The sequence below is a fragment of the Thamnophis elegans genome, chromosome 11 (assembly GCF_009769535.1).
Source record: "Thamnophis elegans isolate rThaEle1 chromosome 11, rThaEle1.pri, whole genome shotgun sequence".
NCBI classification, from domain to species: Eukaryota; Metazoa; Chordata; class Lepidosauria; order Squamata; family Colubridae; genus Thamnophis; species Thamnophis elegans.
This window is the reverse complement of record NC_045551.1, coordinates 21,454,411-21,477,131: the sequence shown is the minus strand read 5'-3', so window position 1 is coordinate 21,477,131 and position 22,721 is coordinate 21,454,411. Positions and strand designations below refer to the sequence as shown.

Sequence of the window (22,721 nt, the reverse complement as noted above, 5' to 3'; positions counted from 1 at the left end):
CTCCTTACTACAGGGACGTGCAGGCAGGGGAGGCAGGGCCTCACCACTGTCATCATGAAAAGAAAAAAAAATTAAAAGGAAAAAGGCTGAGGTAGTTGCTGCCAGAGCCACAGTGGATGACTCTGCCAGAGCCACAGTGGATGACTCGAGCCGAGCACTTTTAACAACCTGCATCAGAGAATACATTCGAGCAATCAGGACGTCTAAGAGATCACATATTGCCTCTCTGATTGCGTCCGCTGAGTCACGCCCAGCCGCCCTGTTTAGGATAACCCGTTCCCTCCTAAATAGGAGGGACACGGGCGATCCGCTGCAGGGCAGGGCTGAGGATTACGTCCAATTCCTCGCGGACAAGGTTGCTCGGCTCTGGGTGGACCTGAACTCCAATTCTGCAGAACCAGCCGAGGCACTAAGGGATAATCTGGTAAGCCATCGCTGGATTGATTTTCAGGCTGTTACCCCTGAGGACGTGGACAAGGCGATGAGAGCTGTTGGTGCCTCCACATGTGTGCTGGACCCGTGCCCCTCCTGGCTGGTTGTAAACAGCAGAGAGGTGACACGAGGCTGGATCCAGGTGGTTGTTACCGCCTCCCTTCGGGAGGGGGTCTTTCCCCCCGCTTTAAAGGCGGCGGTGGTGAGACCCCTCCTGAAGAAACCATCCTTGGATCCAGCCATTTTAAACAACTATCGTCCAGTCTCCAACCTCCCCTTTGTGGGGAAGGTTGTTGAGAAGGTGGTGGCCTTTCAGCTCCAGCGATCCTTGGAGGAAGCCAGTTATCTCGATCCATTCCAGTCCGGCTTCAGACCTGGCTACAGCACAGAAACCGCTTTGGTCGCATTGACTGATGATCTCTGGAGAGCCAGGGATGGAGGCCATGCCTCCATCCTGGTGCTCCTTGACCTCTCGGTGGCTTTCGATACCATCGACCATGGTATCCTTCTGCGACGACTGCGGGAGGTGGGGGTGGGAGGCACTGTTTTACAGTGGTTCTCCTCTTACCTCTCAGACAGGTCGCAGTCGGTGTTAGTCGGAGGGCAGAGATCGACCCCTAGGCCCCTAACACATGGGGTGCCGCAGGGTTCGGTCCTGTCCCCCCTTCTTTTCAACATCTACATGAAACCGCTGGGTGAGATCATCCGACGGCACGGGATAAAATACCATCAATATGCGGACGATACACAGTTGTATCTGTCCGCCCCGTGCCAACTCAATGAAGCGATGGACGTGATGAGCCAGGGTCTTGAGGCTGTTAGAAACTGGATGGGGGTTAACAAGCTTGTGCTCAATCCAGAAAAGACCGAGTGGCTGTTGTGCTTCCCTCCCACGAATTGGCCAAGTGTTCCATCTCTGAGGCTGGGGGGGTCAAATTTTATGCCCCTCAGACAGGGTTCGCAACTTGGGAGTCCTCCTGGACCCTCAGCTGACTTTTGAACACCATTTGTCAGCTGTAACCAGGGGGGCATTTGCCCAGGTTCGCCTGGTGCACCAGTTGCGTCCCTACCTGAACCGGGAGGCCCTCACAACAGTCACTTGTGCCCTTGTGACCTCTAGGCTGGAGTACTGCAATGTGCTCTACATGGGGCTGCCCTTGAAGAGTATTCGGCGACTTCAGCTGGTCCAGAATGCAGCCGCGCGAGCGATCGTGGGTGCACCCCGATTCACCCACGTAACACCTATCCTCCGCGAGCTGCACTGGCTGCCTGTTGATCTCCGGGTGCACTTCAAGGTGCTACTTGTCACCTACAAAGCCCTTCATGGTATTGGATCTGGGTACTTGAGAGACCGCCTACTGCCAATTACCTCCACTAGACCGATAAGATCGCATAGATTAGGCCTCCTCCGAATTCCATCAGCCAGCCAGTGTAGACTGGCAACTACCCGGAGGAGAGCCTTCTCGGTGGCTGCTCTGACCCTCTGGAACAAACTCCCTGTGGAGATCCGGACCCTCACCACCCTCCAGACCTTCCGCGCTACACTTAAAATCTGGCTATCCCGGCTGGCCTGGGGTTAAAGACTCTAACCCCTACTCGAATTGTATGACTGTTGAGTTCTTAAATGATGTAGTGCTTTTATGTTGTGAATTGTTTGTCCTACCCCCCCCCCTTTTGAATTGTGAGCTGCCCTGAGTCCCCCCAGGGAAAAGGGCGGCATACAAATAAAGTGAAACTAAACTAAACTAAACTAAACTTAGTGCTAAACTGTTTTTAAAAACCTCTTTAAAAAGTGTCCTCTTCAGGTGGAGGCGTGAGAACCACGTGCCTCATTTAGTCTATCTTTATGATCACTTGAGCAGAGTTAAGCAAGGGTTAAAAGCAAAAAAATTCCTTAGGTAGATGAGGCACGTGGTTCTCTCATCTCCTCCTGTAGAGGGCACTTTTTTAAGAGGCTTTTTTAAACAGTTAAGCAGAGTCATCCATTGGAGGCTCTGGCAGCAGCTAGCCCAGCCTGACCTCAGCAGCTCTTGCCTTTTTCTTTTTACATTTTCTACACTTTCATCATGGCAGACAAGAGCAGAGTTGAAATCCTCTGTGATTGTGAAACAGCTGGAAAAGGTATGTGGGTCAGAGGGAGGGGGAGGAGTTCAAAATTAATGTAATTTGTAAGTAATTTTTTATTGTAATTTGTTTGTGTTTGTGTGTGTGTGTGTGTGTGCATGTGTTCTTCACTTCACTCAAACAAACTTTTTGTTTGAGAAGAGAGGGGCAGCCTTGTTTGAAAAGAGAGGGGCAGCCTTGGTTGAGAAGAGAGGGGCAGCCCGCCAGCAGATGCGGGTCTTTTACCCACCTTTGCAGGTGGGCTGGCACTTTCTTTCTTTTGCCCACTGTACCCCCTTTCCCTTTCTCCTCACCCCCCACTGGGAGCCCCATCCTGCTCCCCTCCCCCTTTCCTCCTCCTCCCCTCCCCTTTCTTTGCCAGCTACAACTGAGCGAGGAGGCACCGCGGGGCCAGGCCCCTTGCACCCGCGTCCAGCCCGCTGGACCTCGCCGTGCCGGGGGAGGAATGAGACCCCGTTGTCCTGCAGAGCCCGCCGCCACTTGAGCGGGGAGGAGGAGGAGGAGAGCAGTGAGGCCTTGTGCTGGCCGGTGGGCCAGGCAGGGAGTAGGTTGGGCTGGGGGTGGGTGGGCTGGCTCTCTGGGGAGAGGGGATCATGGCTGCTCAGGTGGCCCCGCCATCATCGCCAGCAGCTTGGGTGTCCCAGCTCCGTCCGAGATGAAGAAAGCAGAGGATTGTTCATCGGGGGAGGGGGGGCAAAGCAGCAAAGCGCGACGGCAGCGAGAAGCAGGTCCCTGCCACTGTGTCCAACAGAGGTGTCTCACATCTATGTCTGCCATAGACGCATCTGTCGGACACATTGGCGGGGATGGAGGAGACGGGGTGAGGCGGCGGAGCACGGCGGGGGCAAGAAGCAGCATCCCCGCCACTGTGTCTGACAGAGGCGTCTCGCACCTATGACGGACATAGACGTGAGATGCCTCTGTCGGACACAGCGGCTGGGACGCTGTCAGCTGCCACTTCATTTAGTAATCAGGAAAGAAACCACTCAACTCCATTTGTTTGAAATTAAGTGTACTTTTACTAATTATAAACGAACAGTAGCAAAGCTAAGCTGAATCTGGTTAATTAGGCGCCAAAGCGAATAATATCATGTATAATTCAATCCCCTCCCCTTGGCACCCCAGTCCATAGTCCAATTATAATACACCCAACTGTCAGGTGGGAGATAACTTCAAAAGTCATCACCAGGATGGAATGCTGGACAGTTAACCTTGGCGGGAAACTCCCTTCCTCCACATGCACAGTAAGATGGTCAGGTCAGCATCTAGAATCTTCCTCCAGCACTTCATGATTCACCTCCCAAATACCATGTCCCCCCTCCCCGTTTCAATGGCAGCCGAAGCAGCAGCAAAGCAGAGGCTGACAGACACTGCTTCTCACCGCCACCGCGCTCCACCACCTCGCCCTCCCACCTCCTCCGACGAACAATCCTCTGTTTTCTTCAGCTTGGATGGAGCTGGGACACCCAAGCTGCTGGTGATGAGCGGCCATGATCCCTACTCCCCAGCCAGCCAGCCAACCCACCCACCCCCTGCTCAACCTTCTCCCCACGTCTCGCATCTATGGCGGACCCAGCACCGGGGTGTCCGAACGCCCTGCCGCTGTGTCCGACATAGGGCGGCTTTTGCCCGCTTGCCTCACCAACCATAAACCTCACTGCACGTCACTGCCTTACTAGATTGATGATGTTACCTAGTTAGGGTAATGAAATGTCTTCAAGAAAACAAGCAAGCTCAGAGAGCACCAAGGACCCTTCACATTCACTAGTGGTTTAGGTGTTTGGATTTGCACTGTTTCATCTTTTTCATTTAAGAGTCACAGCACAAACATCAAAGTGTTCTGAGTTGAAAACAGTTCCCAGAGCTATTTTGAATCACACATTTATCCTTCTGCAAACTGTATGACATTTGTGAGTGTGGGCCAAAGCTTAATTACGTGCACTGTGCATGAAGGAATAAATATTTATGTTGACAAAATAGAAGTGGATAGATTGAGAGATTATCCAAAATCCCTACCAATCCCAAGAACAAACCAAAACTTCACTGCCAGAATAAAATAAATATAGAATGGAATTATAATGCCATCCTGTTTCCCATAAAACAGTACAATTGGAGTGGGCTATAGATAGAATTATCCATAGGATATGGATAACAGAATTACCCAGGGATAATAGGATATGGATAATTGACCCATGGATAGAATTAGCCTTATTTGAAAAAGCTCTTACTACTATTATTTATTCCAAAGTACTATTTTCAGCCCAAAAGTTCAAAACCAGAATAAAAGGTGTCAAGAGACTTACATATAGTATATGTACCCATTTATATAGTCATTTTATTTTGTGGCAATATTTCCTAAATAGATGCCCTGAGTTGAAAACTTCATAAAGCAAGATTTAATTGTTAATAGTTTTGGGGACTTGGGGAATTAATAGGATGTGTTCTGAATGAGGTTTCATCCCCACTTTTGAATCAGATCTGTGCCTAAGGATCCTCTTCAATTGGCGTTGATACTGGACGGCAATATAATATTGGTTGCAAAAAGAAGTTTTGGTCTACTTTGGGCATATAAACTGGGTGCATTCCTCCCTGGAGGAGACCTGGCTGCAGTAACATAGAGTACTAGTGATTTTACGTTTAGATTACTGTTAGGTAATCATGAGATAGATTAATGCAACTGGCCAGAAATTGTGGCATATAGGAGTTCCCACATGTATTCATGTCAGAACTGCTATAATTTCTTACCCAATTAATGGTGCTTGTGATGGGTTTAAAAGTCTTTAATAATTAAGGCAGAAGTGGGTAATCCGTGACTCATGTGCTGTGTATTTTCCAAAACTATTTTTTTGCTACAATTTGTTCTCTTAATATTATTTGACTTATATGGCCACCCATCTCATATAACATTCTGGGTACCTCACAGCAACAACAATACAAATGTATATGAGAAACAACAACGAAAACCAAAATCCATGATGCAAGAAACAGCTCTCCAGCCTCATCCTATCTTCATCCTTGAAGAAAGAGCCAACTTTTTATGATCTGCAAGGCTAGAAGGCTGGGGCCTTGCCAACTCTTGGGGGAGGGTATTCCACAGGAGAGGGGCCACTACGAAGGTGCACTTTATAGGTCCCACTAGATGACAACATTTAAGGGAAGGGACCTGGAGTATCTTTTGTGACCTGGTGCAGATACCTTCAAAAAGAGGCAGTCTCATAGTTAACTTGACCATACAGTTTTCCATATCAGGAATAAGACACAATCTCTCTTTTCTATGACTGTTGTAGCATAATTCTTGTAATGACACCTGTTGTATTAGTATTGGATTGAATCTCAATTTCTCAAGTTTCATCATCCACAACTATCCCATTATCTAGTTAGCATAAAGAAAAAAAATCAGGTTGGATAGGGTAGATTATATGAAATGCAAGTATCTTTCTTCAGTTTAAAAATGAATAAAGACAATCTCTATGCAATGACCATTGGACACCAGCCATCATTATGATGTGATGATTAAAAGAAAGCAAATGATCTGGAAACAGCTATAAGAAAAGAATTACTTGTATTACAGCAAAGTCAGAGGCCCACAGTAGAAGTAAATAAAGTTTCAATTCAATTAGCAATAATCACGCCTCAGATAAACCTCATTAGCTATGATGCTGCCACTGCGCAAAGCTAAATAAAGAGAACAAGTGAATTCTGACAGGAGGGTTGTAGAACTCTGGAAGAGCATCCCCACTGAGGATCAACCTGCTTCCACCCTGCTATTCTTTAAATGGACCTTGGGGATATGGCTTTTCACCCAGCATAGTTTATTCTATCTTCTTAATGTCATCACTTCTCCTAAGCAGAGGGTGGAAAGTGCTCTGTATCAATCATAAATAAGTTCCCAGTTACAAACAGTGCTTATGTGCATTAATATTTTGATTAGAAGCATCTGTCAAGAAGTCATTTGTCTCGAATAATGCAAATTATTCTTGAAAATATATGAAATGTCATGTTTATATCAGTATACCTGGTCCCTCTTAACTATTTTTCAGGTAACTTGGAAAAGGACATCTGGCACTATGAAACTTCCAATAGCAGAATATTATAGTTATTTTCGTTGCAATCTGTAATTTCCCTTTTTACAACCCTGTAATCTCTTAATTTAGGGTAGAATAGGGGCTACTTTAATTAAAATTTCCCCCATGCCCACTCCCATCTCATGAATAAAAATTCCAAATTATCAGAATTATTTCTTGTTTACTCCTGCTACTCAAATGAAATCCTACTTTTGAAAATTATTATATTTGTATAGCTATGGTAACAGTTTGATTTCTTTTAGAAATTTGTTTTTTTAATTGAGATAATGTCCTGTGATTTCCAAGTAATTTAAATTGGAATATTGTGCAGAACAAGAGAAAATCCATTTGCTAAAATTTTTAGGTTAGGGAGACTTTTTAAAATGATTTGAAAAGTGCTAATTTATTAGCTCATGAGGTTTGATCAATGATTGTATTATTCATTAGGTTTAAAGGGCAGAGATCTTGTCAAATGAGTTTTTTGAAGCACACTGATTACTCTGACCTGGCAGCACTTAAATCCCTTGTCATAGGTGTCCAATTATTATTTAAATCTATCACATTTTCCACATCTTTAGCAAGCTATGAAGTCTTTGTTTCCCAACCTACAAATTTATTAGGCATTTTCTTTACAACTTTGTTAGAGAAAAGTAATTTGTACTGAATTTTCTTTTATCTGGCTTTCTAAAATATATGCTTGTTTTGTATTTAGATTTCTTGAACATGTGTTGCTTCTTTTTTATTATTATTTTTGCTGAGAAAAATATACCATGATGGAGTCCTCATACACTTGTCATTTTACGCTTCAAATAATATGGAGTCAATTTCTTTGTTTTCTTCTTTTAAAACAAAAAAGTACTGTGTGGATAGATCTCTACAGGTACAGGGATGAACATAATTTTTGTAAGTTTGTAAGTCAGTTGGGATCCAGACAGTGTGATGTCCTTTTAGTTGAATCTAATTATGTTTGTTAATGATTCTGCTCCATTAGTTGTTGTTCCATGGGAAAAATACATGTGCATAGCTAGAAGGAAGGCAGAAGTAAATAACCTGGGATTAGCAATCTCTTAGATAAAGTTGGCAAAATGAATGAAAAAGGGAAGACAGGGTATAGCTACTTAATGGTGCATTTACAGCCCACTGAAACTTGTGATCATGTAACATTAAAATTCAATCATTACTGCATCGTGAGGCACTAAAGACTGGGTGCTGTTGGATCCCCAACAAATATGTATCACCATTAGATGATCTTCAAAAAGTTTGTAAGACTAGGCATAGGGAAATAAATCCCACTGGTTTGTTAAAAAATAAGATTCCTTTCAAGTTGTATTCAATTTCTTAGACTACATGAATAGTTCTATAATAGGTAGTACTAATAGTTTATCATCCTTTTGATTTTTTTAAAAAAATCATTATTTCTGCTTCGTTTGCAATATCACTTGCATAGAGAAAAAATATTTGATAAAGTTGATTAAAGAACAGTAATAGAAGTGAAGAAAGTTACAGAAATATAATTATATTAATCGTTTGATACAATATTCAATTCAATTCAATTCAATTTAGCCCCATGTAGACCGCGTTACAGTAGTCCAGTCTTGAGGTGACGAGGGCATGAGTGACTATCCGAAGGGCCTCCCGGTCCAGGTAGGGCCGCAATTGGTGCACCAGGCGAACCTGGGCAAAAGTCCCCCTGGTCACAGCCGACAAATGATGTTCTAAAGTCAGCTGCGGATCCAGGAGGACTCCCAAATTGCGGGCCCTCTCTGAGGGGTGTATAATTTCACCCCCCAGGCTGAGAGATGGAATAGCTGGACCATCTTTGGGAGGGAGCATCAATAGCCACTCGGTCTTGTGGGGATTGAGCGCCAGCTTGTTCGTTTCCATCCAGACCCTGACAGCCTCCAGGCACTGGCACATCACTTCTACCGCTTCACTGAGTTGGCACGGGGCGGACAGATACAACATACAGATACAATATGAAATAATTAGAAAAATGTAATATGAACTTGAAATATTAAAACAGTTACATTTAATATATCTTGATACTCAGTGCTGTTCATTCATTAATATATACAAATTATGTTGTTTTCTGGACTGATGGTTGCTTTAGCAACATATCTTGGTTCAAGCAATTCAGAACTCACTTATAAAATCTTACCACAAAGTGATTTAAGCGATTCTTAAGGATTTCACTTTAAAGCAATTGCAATGATCACTACAAGAAGCAAATGCATTCAGGCTAATTTGCAGCCATGTGAATTCACCTGATTTATTTCAAGACAAACAATAATTCCTTGCAGAGATTTATGTCTGTCCCCAATATTGTATTTTTCAAAATATTTTTTCTAGAAGTATTAGAAAAAAATGTAGGTGTTTCTAGGACACTGAAAAAAAAATGCTGATGGTCGCCTAAAAAGTGACAATTAAAGTATAGTATTTTTCTATATTACCGTATATACTCGAGTATAGGCCGACCCGAATATAAGCCGAGGCACCTAATTTTACCACAAAAAACTGGAAAAGTTATTGACTCGAGTATAAGCCTAGGGTGGGAAATGCAGCAGCTACCGGTAAATTTCAAAAGTAAAAATAGATACCAATAATGTTTTTGAATATTTATTTCAAAGAAAAACAGTAAACTAGCGGTGTATTCAATGAAATACTTCACTCACCTCATGATGCTGATGTCCCGCTGTGATGATGATGTCCCGTGCAGCCGCGGGAGCGATGTCCCGCCTCCTATGACACACAGCACAGTGATTCCTATCATTGGATCACTGTACCAGAGGAGGTGGGACATCGCTATGTGGCTGCTTGCCATAACAAGGAGGAGGTGGGACATCGTTGCAGAGCGGCAGGAGGGGGAGGAAGGGGAATCGTAAGACAGCCCTGCATTACATTAGAACGTGAGGAGGGGGGATGGTGCGGTGCGCGCTGCGCGGCAAACTGACACAGAGGGAGGGGAAACTCACAGGGGCACTGGGCCATTCACGAGCGTCACCCAGCGGCATGGCCCCGCCCTTTTCTCCTCCATTTCGGGCAAATTTTTCACTGACTCGAGTATAAGCCGAGGCGGCTTTTTTCAGCCCAAAAAGTGGGCTGAAAAACTAGGCTTATACTCGAGTATATACAGTAAATAGAAATATTAAAAAAAACTTTTCTTGGATTAAAAGCTACATTGAAGCTTACCTACCGTATATACTCGAGTATAAGCCGAGTTTTTCAGCCCACTTTTTGGGCTGAAAAAAGCTGCCTCGGCTTATACTCGAGTCTACAACTGGATCACTGCTGTTGCCTGTTGGAGGAGGAGGAGGCGAACCAGCCTGCCATTGCCGGCCACCGCCAGCCCCGCCGTTCTTCCCGCCCCCTTCCAAGCCCCACAGTCCAGCGGATGGAGCAGAAGCAGCCCCGGGGCTCCACTGCTGCTCCCCACATTTTCTGGATGGGGATCCCTTGGAGAGGGGATTACAGCCTGCCATCGCCGGCCACCACCAACCCCGCCGCTCTTCCCGCCCCCTTCCAAGCCCCACAGTCCAGCGGACGGAGCAGAAGCAGCCCTGGGGCTCCGCTGCCGCTCCCCGCATTTTCTGGACGGGGATCCCTTGGAGAGGGGATTCCAGCCTGCCATTGCTGGCCACCGCCAGCCCCGCCACTCTTCCCGCCCCCTTCCAAGCCCCACAGTCCAGCAGACGGAGCAGAAGCAGCCCCGGGGCTTCCGTGCCGCTCCCCGCATTTTCTGGACGGAATAAAATGAGGTGAAAAGAGCCAAAAATGTGCCGTTTTCTCCCAAGGAATCCCTGTAACTCTGCTTCTCAGCCTCCATTCCTTCCAGTTGGCAAAGGCATTCAGGATTTGGGGATGGAGGGGGGAGTGTCTTCCCATTCATTGGTGAGGGGAGTTGAAGACCACTGAACCAGATTAGGGAGTGTGCTAAAACAGGAGCCAGGGAACCTGAGAAAGGATCCGAAGTGGCATCTGTGAATAGGCCCAGGTGGGAAAAAGGTGCCCAAAACATCCAAGGAGTTTGGATTATTCTTTATACTATTGATGTTGTTTGTATATTTTTCTCATGGATTGCACCAGTGAGGCTAAAACCAATTTTGTTGTATACATGATGTACAATGACAATAAAGGCTACTATGCTTTTAAAAAGAGGTTGTTTTTTTTTTTAAAGGTTTCTTCTCTGGTAATATTGTACTTGCTAACCAAGGAAGGAATCCCCTCTCCAAGGGATCCCCGTCCAGAAAATGCGGGGAGCGGCAGCGAAGCCCCTGGGCTGCTTCTGCTCCGTCCGCTGGACTGTGGGGCTTGGAAGGGGGCGGGAAGAGCGGCGGGGCTGGCGGTGGCCGGCGATGGCAGGCTGGTTCGCCTCCTCCTCCTCCAACAGCACTGCCGGATATCCGCCCAACACTGCGAGGGCGCCAGCGGGAGCTTTGGCGGCTTCACCTCAGCCGCAGCGCTGGGCAGCAAATGTGCTGGTGCTGTTGGAGGAGGAGGAGGAGGCAGCAGCAATAGCACCTGAGGACAGGACAAGAAGCAATGGAAACTTGTCAGAAGGAGACTCAAGCTGGAAATAAGGAGAAATCTGACAGTAAGAACAATTAAAATCCTAGGAAAATGTCCTTTCATGAAAAATTACTTTTTCAGTTAACTCTGCCTGGCATTAGTTGGGCGAACAGAAATATTAGTTGGCCAATTCTAAAAGGGAGCACCAGAAAGAACTTAAAATATTTTTTAAGAGAGCTGGGTTTTTCATTTATATTATATGTATGAACAGAATTAACACAAATTGCAGATACCAATCAAACATAAAGAAAAAAAGGATGAAATAATGCTCATTTTTAAAAACTCAATGAAAATAAAAACAATATACCAAGAAGGTGGCATACTGGTTGTGATTTGATCTCTTCGGGGGATCCCGGGGATCCCCTATACAAGTATTTTAATATTGCAGACTTGCAGTATTATAAGTCATACTGATATTATAGAACACTTTAATTAAGCGGGTCCCTTGAATAAACATAACTTTGAGTTTCAAATAACACTGATTTTTTATTTTTGAAATTTACCGGTAGCTGCTGCATTTCCCACCCTAGGCTTATACTCGAGTCAATAACTTTTCCAGTTTTTTGTGGTAAAATTAGGTGCCTCGGCTTATATTTGGGTCGGCCTATACTCGGGTATATACGGTATACACTGTATATAGAACAATAGACCTCCTCCTATGGTTAACACAAAGCATTGTTCCAAGTCACTGTGAATCTGACCAACGAGTACGGGAAGGCACCCTAAATTCAGTGAGGTGCAGTCAGCTTTAGGGCTGGTGAGGCACTTTTTAGACCTGTGGACTTCAACTCCCAGAATTCCACAGCCAGGCATGCTCAGTTCTGATTTAAAGCGACAGCATTTTTCCACCTTGCAAAATAAGTTTTCCCATTCTTTTTCTTCTCCCTCCCCCTCCTTCCTCCCTCTCTCCCTCCCTCCCCCCTCTCTCAAACAGACACATGCACACAGAGAAATTGGATCCCTCTCTCACTCACTCACTCACTCTCAAACACAAACATAGAAGTTGGATTGGATATATTTTCCAAAGGCTTGAAAGCAGCTCCTCTGCCATACCCCCCCTTCCCCTGCTGCCTTCTGATCAAACTTTTTGAATTCCTCCCCCCTCCCCACATACGCACCTTTTCCAGCTGTTTCAGAGACGATTTCAACTCTTCTGCCTGCCCTGCCCTCATGAAAGGCCAGAGTTCTGTCAGACTGAGCTAGTTGCTCCCAGAGAACTCTAAAAAGCCTCTAAAAATGCCCTCTACAGGAGGCGAGAGAACACGTGCCTCATTTGCATAGGGAATTTTTTGCTTGTTAACCCTTGCTTAACTCTTAAAAGGCGAAAAAATCCTTATGCAAAAAAGGCCCCTAGTTCTCTGGCCTCCTCCTATGGTTAACACAAAGCATTGTTCCAAGTCACTGTGAATCTGGCAGCAACTACCTTGGCTTTAATTATTTAAAAAAAAAATCTTTAAAATTCTTTCCTTTTCCTCATGACTGGTGAGGCCACGCCTCCCTTGCCTCTAGTGACTGCACATCCCTGGCTAAATTTCACTATCTGGTATGGCCATACCGATCCGTACTGGTTAAAACCTACCCCTGATCCCTGAATAAAAACCTGAAAAGAAGCTATCAATCAGAAGAAATCAAACTAGTAGATGGGATAGGATTACAACTAATTGCGAAGTTTGAGTTCCTAAGACTAATTTAAATGTGACAATAGCAATTACATATGATAAAACCCAATTCTATCACCTTTATTGTGTATGTGTGTGTTTGTGCATGTAAGAGTATGTATTTGAGAGAATGAGAGTGCTATAACTGCATAGCTAAAGTCAGGAAAATCCTGCAAATGGAAAATTCCACCTCTCATTTAGACCATATTAGACTAAGTAAATGAAAATTTTTGCCACAGCTGATATTTCTATTTCATTTTAGGAAAAGAAATGATATTTTCTAAAGTAATCTGGAATGTTCATATAAAACCAGGCCAGGATGGGGAAATATGGATCCTTTATGACCTGTGGGCTTCAACTCCCAGGATTCCTGAACCAGCATGGCTGGAATTGAAGTCCACAGGTCATAAAGGGGGCCATAGTTCCCATCCCTGAATGAATACTAACATCTTGTTAAGTGAGAGTTCACGAGGAGTTCCACTAGCTGCTTTTCTTCCACTATTTTCAATCTACTCATTGACATCACTCAGACATAGATCTAAGATTCATTAGAAAGCAGGTTGTAATAAGTCCTGGGGTATGCAGATACAGATATCCTGCTGTAAATACACTGTATCATTGTTATGGATATAAAAGCTTATTATTTTCATTTGGTGGGAGATCATCCAGTTGCTACATTATTCTTGCCTCTGTTTCTTCTTCACATTTTTAAATCAACCTGAAGAAGAAACAGAGGCAAGAATAAGGCTGCTCCTGAAAGAGAAAAGAAGTCATGAGCTGATACAAAGCAAAAAAATAAATAAAAATAGCTGAGGTTCAGCCTGTAGTGGGGATTGTGGGTAGAGATTTCTATTTTAGGAGTTCTGCTTCCCAGGAATATTGGCATCTTATTTTTAAATCTTATTTTTAAATTATTTTTAAAGAACTGCATAAATAGATATCTGCATATACATCTCATAACTTTCAGTTTGCACCCATGTTCTACCAATCCTCAGATTACAAGATTACTCTTACTCCAGAGGTTGCTATTTAATATATATACATATAAATAATAGCCATTGTTTTTAAATCAATCAAAACAGAGCTAGTCCAACTCTGGTCCAACCTTCTGCTCAAGCATCATTTCATCATTTCAGACAAGTGACTGTCCAATCTTTTCTTTAAAACCTCCAGTGAGGAAGCATCCACAACTTCTGAAGGCAACCTGTTCCATTAGTTAATTGTCCTCACTGCTAGCAAGTTTCTTCTTAACTCCAGGTTGCTTCTACCCTTGATTACTTTCCATCCATTGTTTCTTGTCCTTTCCTTTGGTGCTTTGAAAAATAAGTTGACCCCTCCTTTTTGTGACAATCTCTCAAATACTGGAATACTGCTATCATGTTGCCTCAGTCATTCTTTTCTCTCAATTTTTTTTCCCATTTAGTCATGTTCTCTTTTTACTTTAGTGATGGGGCAGAAGGATATTCTTTTTCTAATAAGAAGGACCTTACAGCTACTCCTTGACTTACAACAGTTTGATTAGTGACCATTCACAGTTATGACAGCACTGAAAAAAGTGACTTAAGAGTGTTTTTTACAGTTATGACCATTGGAGCATCCCTGTAATTCATATGTTCAAAATTCAAATGCTTGGCAACTGATTCATATATATGACAATTGCAATGTCCCAGGGTCATGTGATTTCCTTTTGTGATCTTCTGACAAGCAAAGTTAATGGGGAAGCCAGATTCACTTAACTATGGCAAGAAAAATCATAAAATGGGGCAAAACTCATTTAACAAATGTCTTAGTTAGCAACAGAAATGTTGGGCTCAGTTGTGGTCATATGTCGAGGACTACCTGTATTTTAAATAATTTTAAAGTTATTTTCATTGTATATCTTCTAAAAATATATCTAGCTGAGTTGTTTCATGATTTTATTTACTAAAATTCTGGAATAATCAAAGTGAGCAATATTAAGACACAGATAAGCCTTTTATAAGCTATTGATCAACAGGATTGATTAACTTTCCACTGACATTCATTTAAAAAATATTGCTTTTGGAATATTGCTTTTTCTTATCAAAGAATGGCCATCTAGAACAAACATAAATCAGTCTGTGGTTTGACATTGACCAAGATGTCCTTCACACAGACATGTTTCAACTTCATAGCTTCATTTTGACATACATTAGCTACCTTGAATCCTGTAGCAATGCATTTTTATATAGTGCATGGCAAATTTCATTATGACATACTGCTTGCCTAGTGAACAGATTTAACAGCACTAGGTGTTTGTGGTCACATTGCTTGAAAACTACATTTTGAAGCACTATGTGTCATTGATTAACAATTGTGTGCATAATAGCCATGTAGTGTGTTATCAAGAAAAAGAATAGATTCCAGACTCAAATGATGAAAATAGTTATCATAACCATTAGATACATGGCTGTACCAAAAATATGACAATAGCATTAAGAGCGAAATAGAGAAATAGGCTTCTTTCTGTTTGGTCTCAAAACATCAATGTCATTGATTAACAATTGTGAGCATGATAGCCATGTAGGGTTTTATCAGTTTGTGAAGAAAAAAAATAAATTTCCAACCTTGAGTGTTGAAAATATTTATCATAACCATTCAATACACAGATCTACCAAAAGTATAATAGTAGCATTAAGAGCAAAATTGACAAATAGACTTCTTTCTGTTTGGTCTCAGGCTATTACCCATAGTTCTAAATTAATTCTGAACACACAAAAAAATCTTTTCAATATTCTGTACCAAATTTGTGAGCGGAAAACATGGATAGTGGATCTCCCCTTTGGCAGTAACTGTAGTGTTGATATATTAAAAAGCCCCAGGCCTTCCACTGGAATTTAATTGAAGTGTGGAAAACTAGGAAACTGAAGATTGCTGGAGAATATTACATCAAACCTTTGGCTATGTCATAATGACATAAGTGCAATTCAACCATGACAATTTACCTGAAACTCCCTGTATTTCCCAAAGCAAATCTTTTTGCATCAATCTGAATTGATAAATAAATACTGGAAAATTTTGTTGAACAAATTGCTTCATTTGTCAATGAAGCTTACCTTTTTCACAAAACGTCCAGTAATTAAGTAAGTAATTTTACATAATTGAGGAAACAACATTTACAATGCAGTCTGTGGTATTGTAATTCAAAGAAACATGGAAGGAAACTGGGTGCGAAACAAAAGGTAAGCATTAGCTGGCATATGTTGATGTTAAACACAGCTCCAAAATTAACCATACATAGAATAAATATGCACACTTAGCAATATGTAATATCAGCTATGGGAAATCAAAAACAAGAATAAACATTTATTTCTGTGGTTTGGAAATAGACACCATCTAAACTATCATATGCAGACAGAACAAAATGTGCACTGGCAAGGTAGATGCTTTCCTTTCAATAAAGATTGATTATGGCAAAGAAAAGGATTAACTCTCCCTGTTTATACTTACAGCTCAAGAGTTTTCTGCAATTTTTATTTAATTGTTGAATCCCATCATTAGCTCTAGTTTGACTTCTGCAGTTTCCATAGAAGATTTAGTGTCTTTGTAAATAAACAACTATTCATTCATGTTCAACAAAAGAGATACTACAATTCAATATACTGTAGATTCAGTGCCTAGGATGGAAAAATGCAGCAGAAGGTGCAATCCTGCTTTAATATTTAAGGAATCACCACCACCACCATCCAAAAAAAAAGTTGTACACATTTTACAAAAAAAGCACTACTCAAAATGATTCTGTCCTAGTAAACATCCTCTGATTTGGTCAATAACAGAACTCTTTATCTTGTCTTTAGGTATAAAGCCATAGTGAGACCAATGGACATCCAAGCTTCACATGCCCTGCTGAAGATTTGTTTGAAAGCCACTACAATCTGGATTTTCTCCATGCTGCTTGCCATTCCAGAGGCTGTGTTTTCAGACTTGCATCATTTCTATGACAAGGGTGCTAATAAAACATTTATTAGTTGCACACCTTACCCGCTTACCAATGAATTGCATCCAAAAATTCACTCCATGGCTTCCTTTCTCATCTTTTATGTAATCCCCCTGTCTGTTATTTCAGTATATTATTATTTCATTGCAAAAAATCTGATTCGGAGTGCTTACAATCTACCAGTAGAAGGAACCATTCAGGTTAGAAAGCAGGTATGTGATGTTTGATTTACAAGGACATATACATACATACCCACTATCAAAATTACACGACTCCAAACTGAAGAAAGTTTAGCATAAAACTGTGTGCTGTATCCAGATATTCAGAATAGTTTATTCAGCTCTACTGGGGCTGAACTATTCCAGACAGCATAGACAACCATCAACACATTGGGATGACATCATTTTGGTGAAGGCTATGTCCTATCTTCAGGGCACAAGTCTGGAACAAAGAATGGATATAGAGTTTTACCACATTATGCTTCTTATGCTTGATTTTCACCCATTTGGGATGCTTTAGGTTAGTTCTGCATTACATGTCCAGTTGACATGTATTTCTCATAGTGCTATCCTGGGTTTCTTCCAACCCCCAAGAATACTAATATGGAAATTGAATGAAAAAATGGATACATTAGTCATTTATCTTCTTCCTTCCCACATGAAAGCTGCAACTAATATAATTGAGAAAAACAAGAAGAAGCAAAAGAACTGTGGCACTTCAGAATTGAAGCAGATAAGCACCTGCCACACAAAAGTCCAGTCTTAACAATTGTTGACAAGATAGACAAAAATGTCTGAATAGTAGACATTGCAGTACCTAGAGATAGCAGAATAGAAGATGTATCTTGTCCTGAAGAAATTTCCAGGTAGGGAGTGCAATTTCTATTTATGCTATTAGTCTCAGACAAAACCTCAAAAAATAACCTTACAAGTCACCCAGTTCTGTGCTACCATTTGTATGATATGCTGGGATTGGAACATCTTATAATAGTATTTTATTTGTATTTATTTTAGTTACTGTGTTCTTACTTATTCTGACTCCAGACTGGAAGTATGTTGACCTATTATTCCATAGCTTCATGTAGGCTTTAATTAAAAAGAAAACTACAAAATCCAGGATTGTCTATGTTGTTATTCCTACCTATGATTGGTTAATCGCTACCAGGTTTTGTTTTCCTACCTATTTTGGGCCTTCTTAAAAAAATTAAAAATGTTTCTAATTCTTTAATCAGCTGCTTCTGACTGCTGGTGTTGGTTAAGGGAGAAAGTGCACATAAGTCAAAAGCATCAACTCACTACTGTATTCACTAAGCTTTCAACGGGAGGTTGTTCCCCCATTTTGCTCATTTCTTCATAGCTACATGAGCTTATTCCTCATCATATCTAAAACATGGGTGTCAAACTCACCACGTCATGTTGCTGTCACGTGACATTTCATGATGTTTTTCCTATTCACAGATCTGAGGTGGGCGTGGCCTGCGTGTGACGTATCTGGTCCACAGGCCCCCAGTTTGACACTCCTGTTAATACTTCTTGCATTAAGAGAAGAGGCTGATTTGATTATGGTGTAATGAGAAAGAGTTAGGTCTCTCTTGCACATTGCACTTTTGTTGTTATGTTACACACCATATTAGGCATTAGGCGTTGTTTTATTCATAATTGTATGCAATACTTCCTCTCATATAGGACCATTTTCAAAAATAGTTATATCTCTGAGGCTAACAGAAGAAAATATTATATCTCAGTTTAAAAGGACAAAGGAGAGTTTTACAAACGGTGACTCTGAATTGCTATGAGGAAATCTCTTTAGTATTCTGTGCTGACCTCATCTCCAATAGCATTCTTTTGTTCAAGACAATGCAGTATATAAAGGCAAGTAGGAAATACAACTTTGAACAAAAGAATGCCAGATTAAAATAAGAGGGAGATGAAAATCAAAGTGATCATGGTTGCATGATATCATATATACCTGAGTAGATACAGGGCAAGGGTAGAACCATTTGTAACAGTAATTGCTCGTGATGCCTATAAATATTATAAAAACTGTAAAAATAGTTTCAAATGCTTGACTTCAGGAAAGCATACTGTATATGGGAAACAGGTAGCAAGGACTTATACATTGTAAATGACTATGGGTTTTTTTCCACAAATTGTGTAATTGTTTTCATTACGGAAACACACTTGCGAACCTACTGACTAGGTAAGCTGCCACCACACAAGAACCTCTAAACATAGGTGGAAAAAATACTAAATCATATTATGATTTGGTGTAATGCCTAGTTTGTATCAGGTTGAAACAAAGACTGCCATCACTAAACATGCTGAAGTATAGTTCCCCTGCCCCTTACAGTAAAGCTTGTATACTGTATAATAGTGGCCAATAAGTGACTGTTATGAGGGTCAAAATCTGGTCTTGTAGCACATGAGATTTAATGCAGAAACATGGCTGCTTCTCATGTATCAAGTAGCAAGCATAAAGATGGAGCACTAACTTCAAAACGTACCCTGGGTCAGATTATGTAGGCCTCTGTCTACGTAATTACACTACAATCTGGTCCTAAAATACAAAGGAGATAAAAGTCATATTCCTATAGAACATTAGTACTTGGATGAGACTTCAAATGGCTGTAATCAGGGATGCAGAGCATGAGTATTATTTAGAATGACCAATTTCAAAAGAAAAACCATTCTTTAAGAAAATAAATGAATGACAAGAGAACTGGAAGTCAGCATGAGCATCCAGGTATTACTGTCTAGATAACTAAAACTAAACATAGGGTTCCATCTTATCTTTGGTATTGTTGAACTAATACCTCTTTTTTCTTTTCAGATGGAATCTCGGAAACGCCTCGCCAAGACAGTGCTAGTTTTTGTCTGTATCTTTGCTTTCTGTTGGCTCCCTAACCATATCATCTACTTATATCGGTCGTACCATTATTCAGAAGTGGATACGTCTGTCCTGCACTTTATCACTTCTCTTTGTGCTCGAATATTGGCATTTATTAACTCTTGCATAAACCCTTTTGCCTTGTACTTGCTCAGCAAAAGTTTTCGGAAACAGTTTAATCACCAGTTATCTTGTTATAAAACCCGTCTTCTCATTCGATCCCAGAGTACAGCCAGAAGCACCACCCGGATTACATCTTTCAAGAGCACCAACCAGCAGTCCATGGTCACCTTCAGTTTTATTAATGGCAACCACAACTGTCATGAAGAAAATGCACAGTATGCATGAAATTAATACTCATTGCAAGAGCTTACTAACTATTGCTGCCTATTTGTATGTAGTCAGCAACAAATGTACATACCAGTATGTACATAAAGAAATGGGTCTGTGATCAGACCAAGAATTAGGTAGTGTGCAAGAAAAATAATAATGCAGAGTTAAAGGGCTGTCCATACCTGCATTTTGTTTTTATGATTTTGTATTATAACATGCTGGTCCACTTTCATTCACATGGTGTGGATCATATTTTCTAGACTGATGCTTTGCAGATGTGAAGGGACTGCAACATCTGCCATTCCCATACAAGCCAGGATTTCTGAAATTTGGAATTAAAACATATTTGGAGGACATCTGTTAGATAAAGGGTGGTCTAGCATGGTGTTTCCCAACTTTGGTCCTTTGAAGATGTGTGGACTTCAACTCCCAGAAGTCCCCAGCCAGCATGATTGGCTGGGAATTCTGGAGGCTGAAGTCCATACAACTTCAAGGGACCAAGGTTGGGAAACACTGCTCTAAACTCAAACAAAGGCAGGGGCCTTAATGAAAGAAAAATAATTTTAGAGAAGTTATTTTTGATATATGAAGCTTGGACTTTATTTATTGCTGGAATGAGCCTGTCCCTCACTGGATTTTCTGTGATGTACAAAAACAAGCACAGGATTCAGTGCAAACCCAGTTTTATTATTCCCTTCTGAACTTTTCTTCTTATCTTCCCCAAGTCTATTACACCATCGGTATTTAAATTATCTTTTTTTAAGTGGAAGTTCAGGTGGAGCTTCAGGACAAACTGAAGAACTTGAAAGGCCAAGGCAGAACAATGCCATGCACTAGCATTCAGTTAACAGATAAATGTGTACAGCATGAGATTTTTCTACTCCCTTGGGCTGATATCTTAGATTTTTACAAAGTCTCTCAGTTTCTATTGATAAAATAATAGAATCACTATTTGTCTACATTCAAGCTTAAGAACATACATTCATGGTTCTTTGCTTTCTGTAAAAGTAAGCCAGATTGCTAAAAAAAACCCCACAATTTCTTCAAAAGAAACACATTGAAACATGCTTAGAGTCATGTAACTAAGTGGAAGAGTATTACTATTATTATGTAGTCTTCGATTTACAGTCTGGGACTGATAAAAACAATTCAAGTCCTAACCACATACCTAAGAGCTGTTAAGATAATGTCTGAGTATATAGGCAGTTCCAAGTAGGGTGGTTTTCTGCAAAGTCAAAATATTCAGGTCTAATAAGTTCAAAATTTCCATGTATCTGAGCAACCCTGTGGGTATTGCTCCAAGGACTCCTACTGCTATTGGCACAGCCGTTGATTTCTTCCACCACAATCACTCAACTCCAATTTGCAAATCGCAATATATCATTTTTTTTCTGGCTGTTTCTGTTCAGTTTGTGCATTATTGGTATTGCAATATCAAAGAACCAGACTTTTTTTTCTTTTCCACAATAGTGATGTCAGGCATGTTGTGGGCCATATGTCTGTCTGCTTGGACCCAAAAGTTCCACAGGATCTTGATATGTTCATTTTCAAGAACTTTGTCAACTTGGTGTTCCCAGTGATTTTTCAGGCAGTATTAATTCATGGTGTTTTTAAAAGGTGTAAAGAAAATTAAGTTTACTGGGGTTTGTCTCACTACCTTGCCACATCTGACTGAAAAAGTATATTGTATATAATTTGAATGTGGAAAGTGGTGCCATTTCAATAAATGTAAGCTTCATTATGTTTACAGGTGTATGCATTTACCATATGTGGGGTGGAGTGCATGGAGAGTGAAGCACTGATTTCTCCAAATGTCACCAAGTTTTTATAAAATTCCTTTAGCCCATGCATCAACGTTGTCAACATAAGTCATACGTGCTCTATAATGTTTTGTTATGGTGAACAAATGTAAAAGGAATCTCCACATTTTCCTTACATTTTCAAAATAGACTATCGTAATGATGTAAGTGATCACTGCTAAAATCTCGACCATTTTTCTTCTTCTGCAGCATTATACTTCCTGATGATATAAGTAATACAGTTCAAATGTTTTGATATTAATAGATTCAAAACAAATAGAAATTCCAGATTTTGCAATGGTGAAAACATTTTTAACATCTGGCATGTATTCTAATAAAAAGGATGAAACATGATGGAGAATAGCTAGCTTAAAGCTTGTCTTGTTCTCAGTTTGATTCTCTAGGGGCAGATCAGCCCTGAGGAAAAAGCACTAACAAGACTTCCAAAATAGTACCATGTTATAATTTTGAATGTAACAGAAAAAGAAAATGCATAAATATGGGATGGCAGAACAATTATACTAAATGAAAATGAAAATTAATTGAAATATAAATAAAATTAGGTTTTGTCCTAGCATCATCCCTACTTTTTGGAATGCTGTTTCCCTTTACATTCTGGTTTCTGATTAGGTGGATTACTAAACATTAAAACAAGTAAATATTGGCTTTATTTTATTACTTCAATCCTGCCTTTATTATTTTTACAAATAACTCAAGATGGTGAACATACCTAATACCCTCCTCCAATTTTCCCCACAACAACAACCCTGTGAGCTGGGTTGGGCTGAAAGAGAGTGACTACCCTAGAGTCACCCAGTTGGCTTTCATGGCTAAGAGGAGCATGAACTCATGGTCTTCTGCTTTCTAGCTTAATCCACTAGACCAAACTGACTCTTACAAAAGC

General features: G+C 41.1%; 1 protein-coding gene and 1 non-coding gene across 2 annotated transcripts in view; one reads left to right on the top strand and one right to left on the bottom strand.

Moving 5' to 3' along the window:
* The window catches only part of GRPR (gastrin releasing peptide receptor), a 32,793-nt gene extending 11,028 nt beyond the window's left edge, over positions 1–21,765 (top strand). The window contains exons 2-3 of the mRNA XM_032226077.1: positions 16,660–17,011; positions 19,629–21,765. Coding sequence (XP_032081968.1) covers positions 16,660–17,011; positions 19,629–20,033 — 757 coding nt within the window. The 3' untranslated portion in view covers positions 20,034–21,765. The remainder of the gene's footprint in view (positions 1–16,659; positions 17,012–19,628) is intronic.
* Positions 6,088–6,233, bottom strand: LOC116515157. Its single transcript, XR_004256210.1, has one exon. It is a non-coding gene; the product is annotated as a U4 spliceosomal RNA (small nuclear RNA).
* Positions 21,766–22,721: the final 956 nt, after the last annotated feature.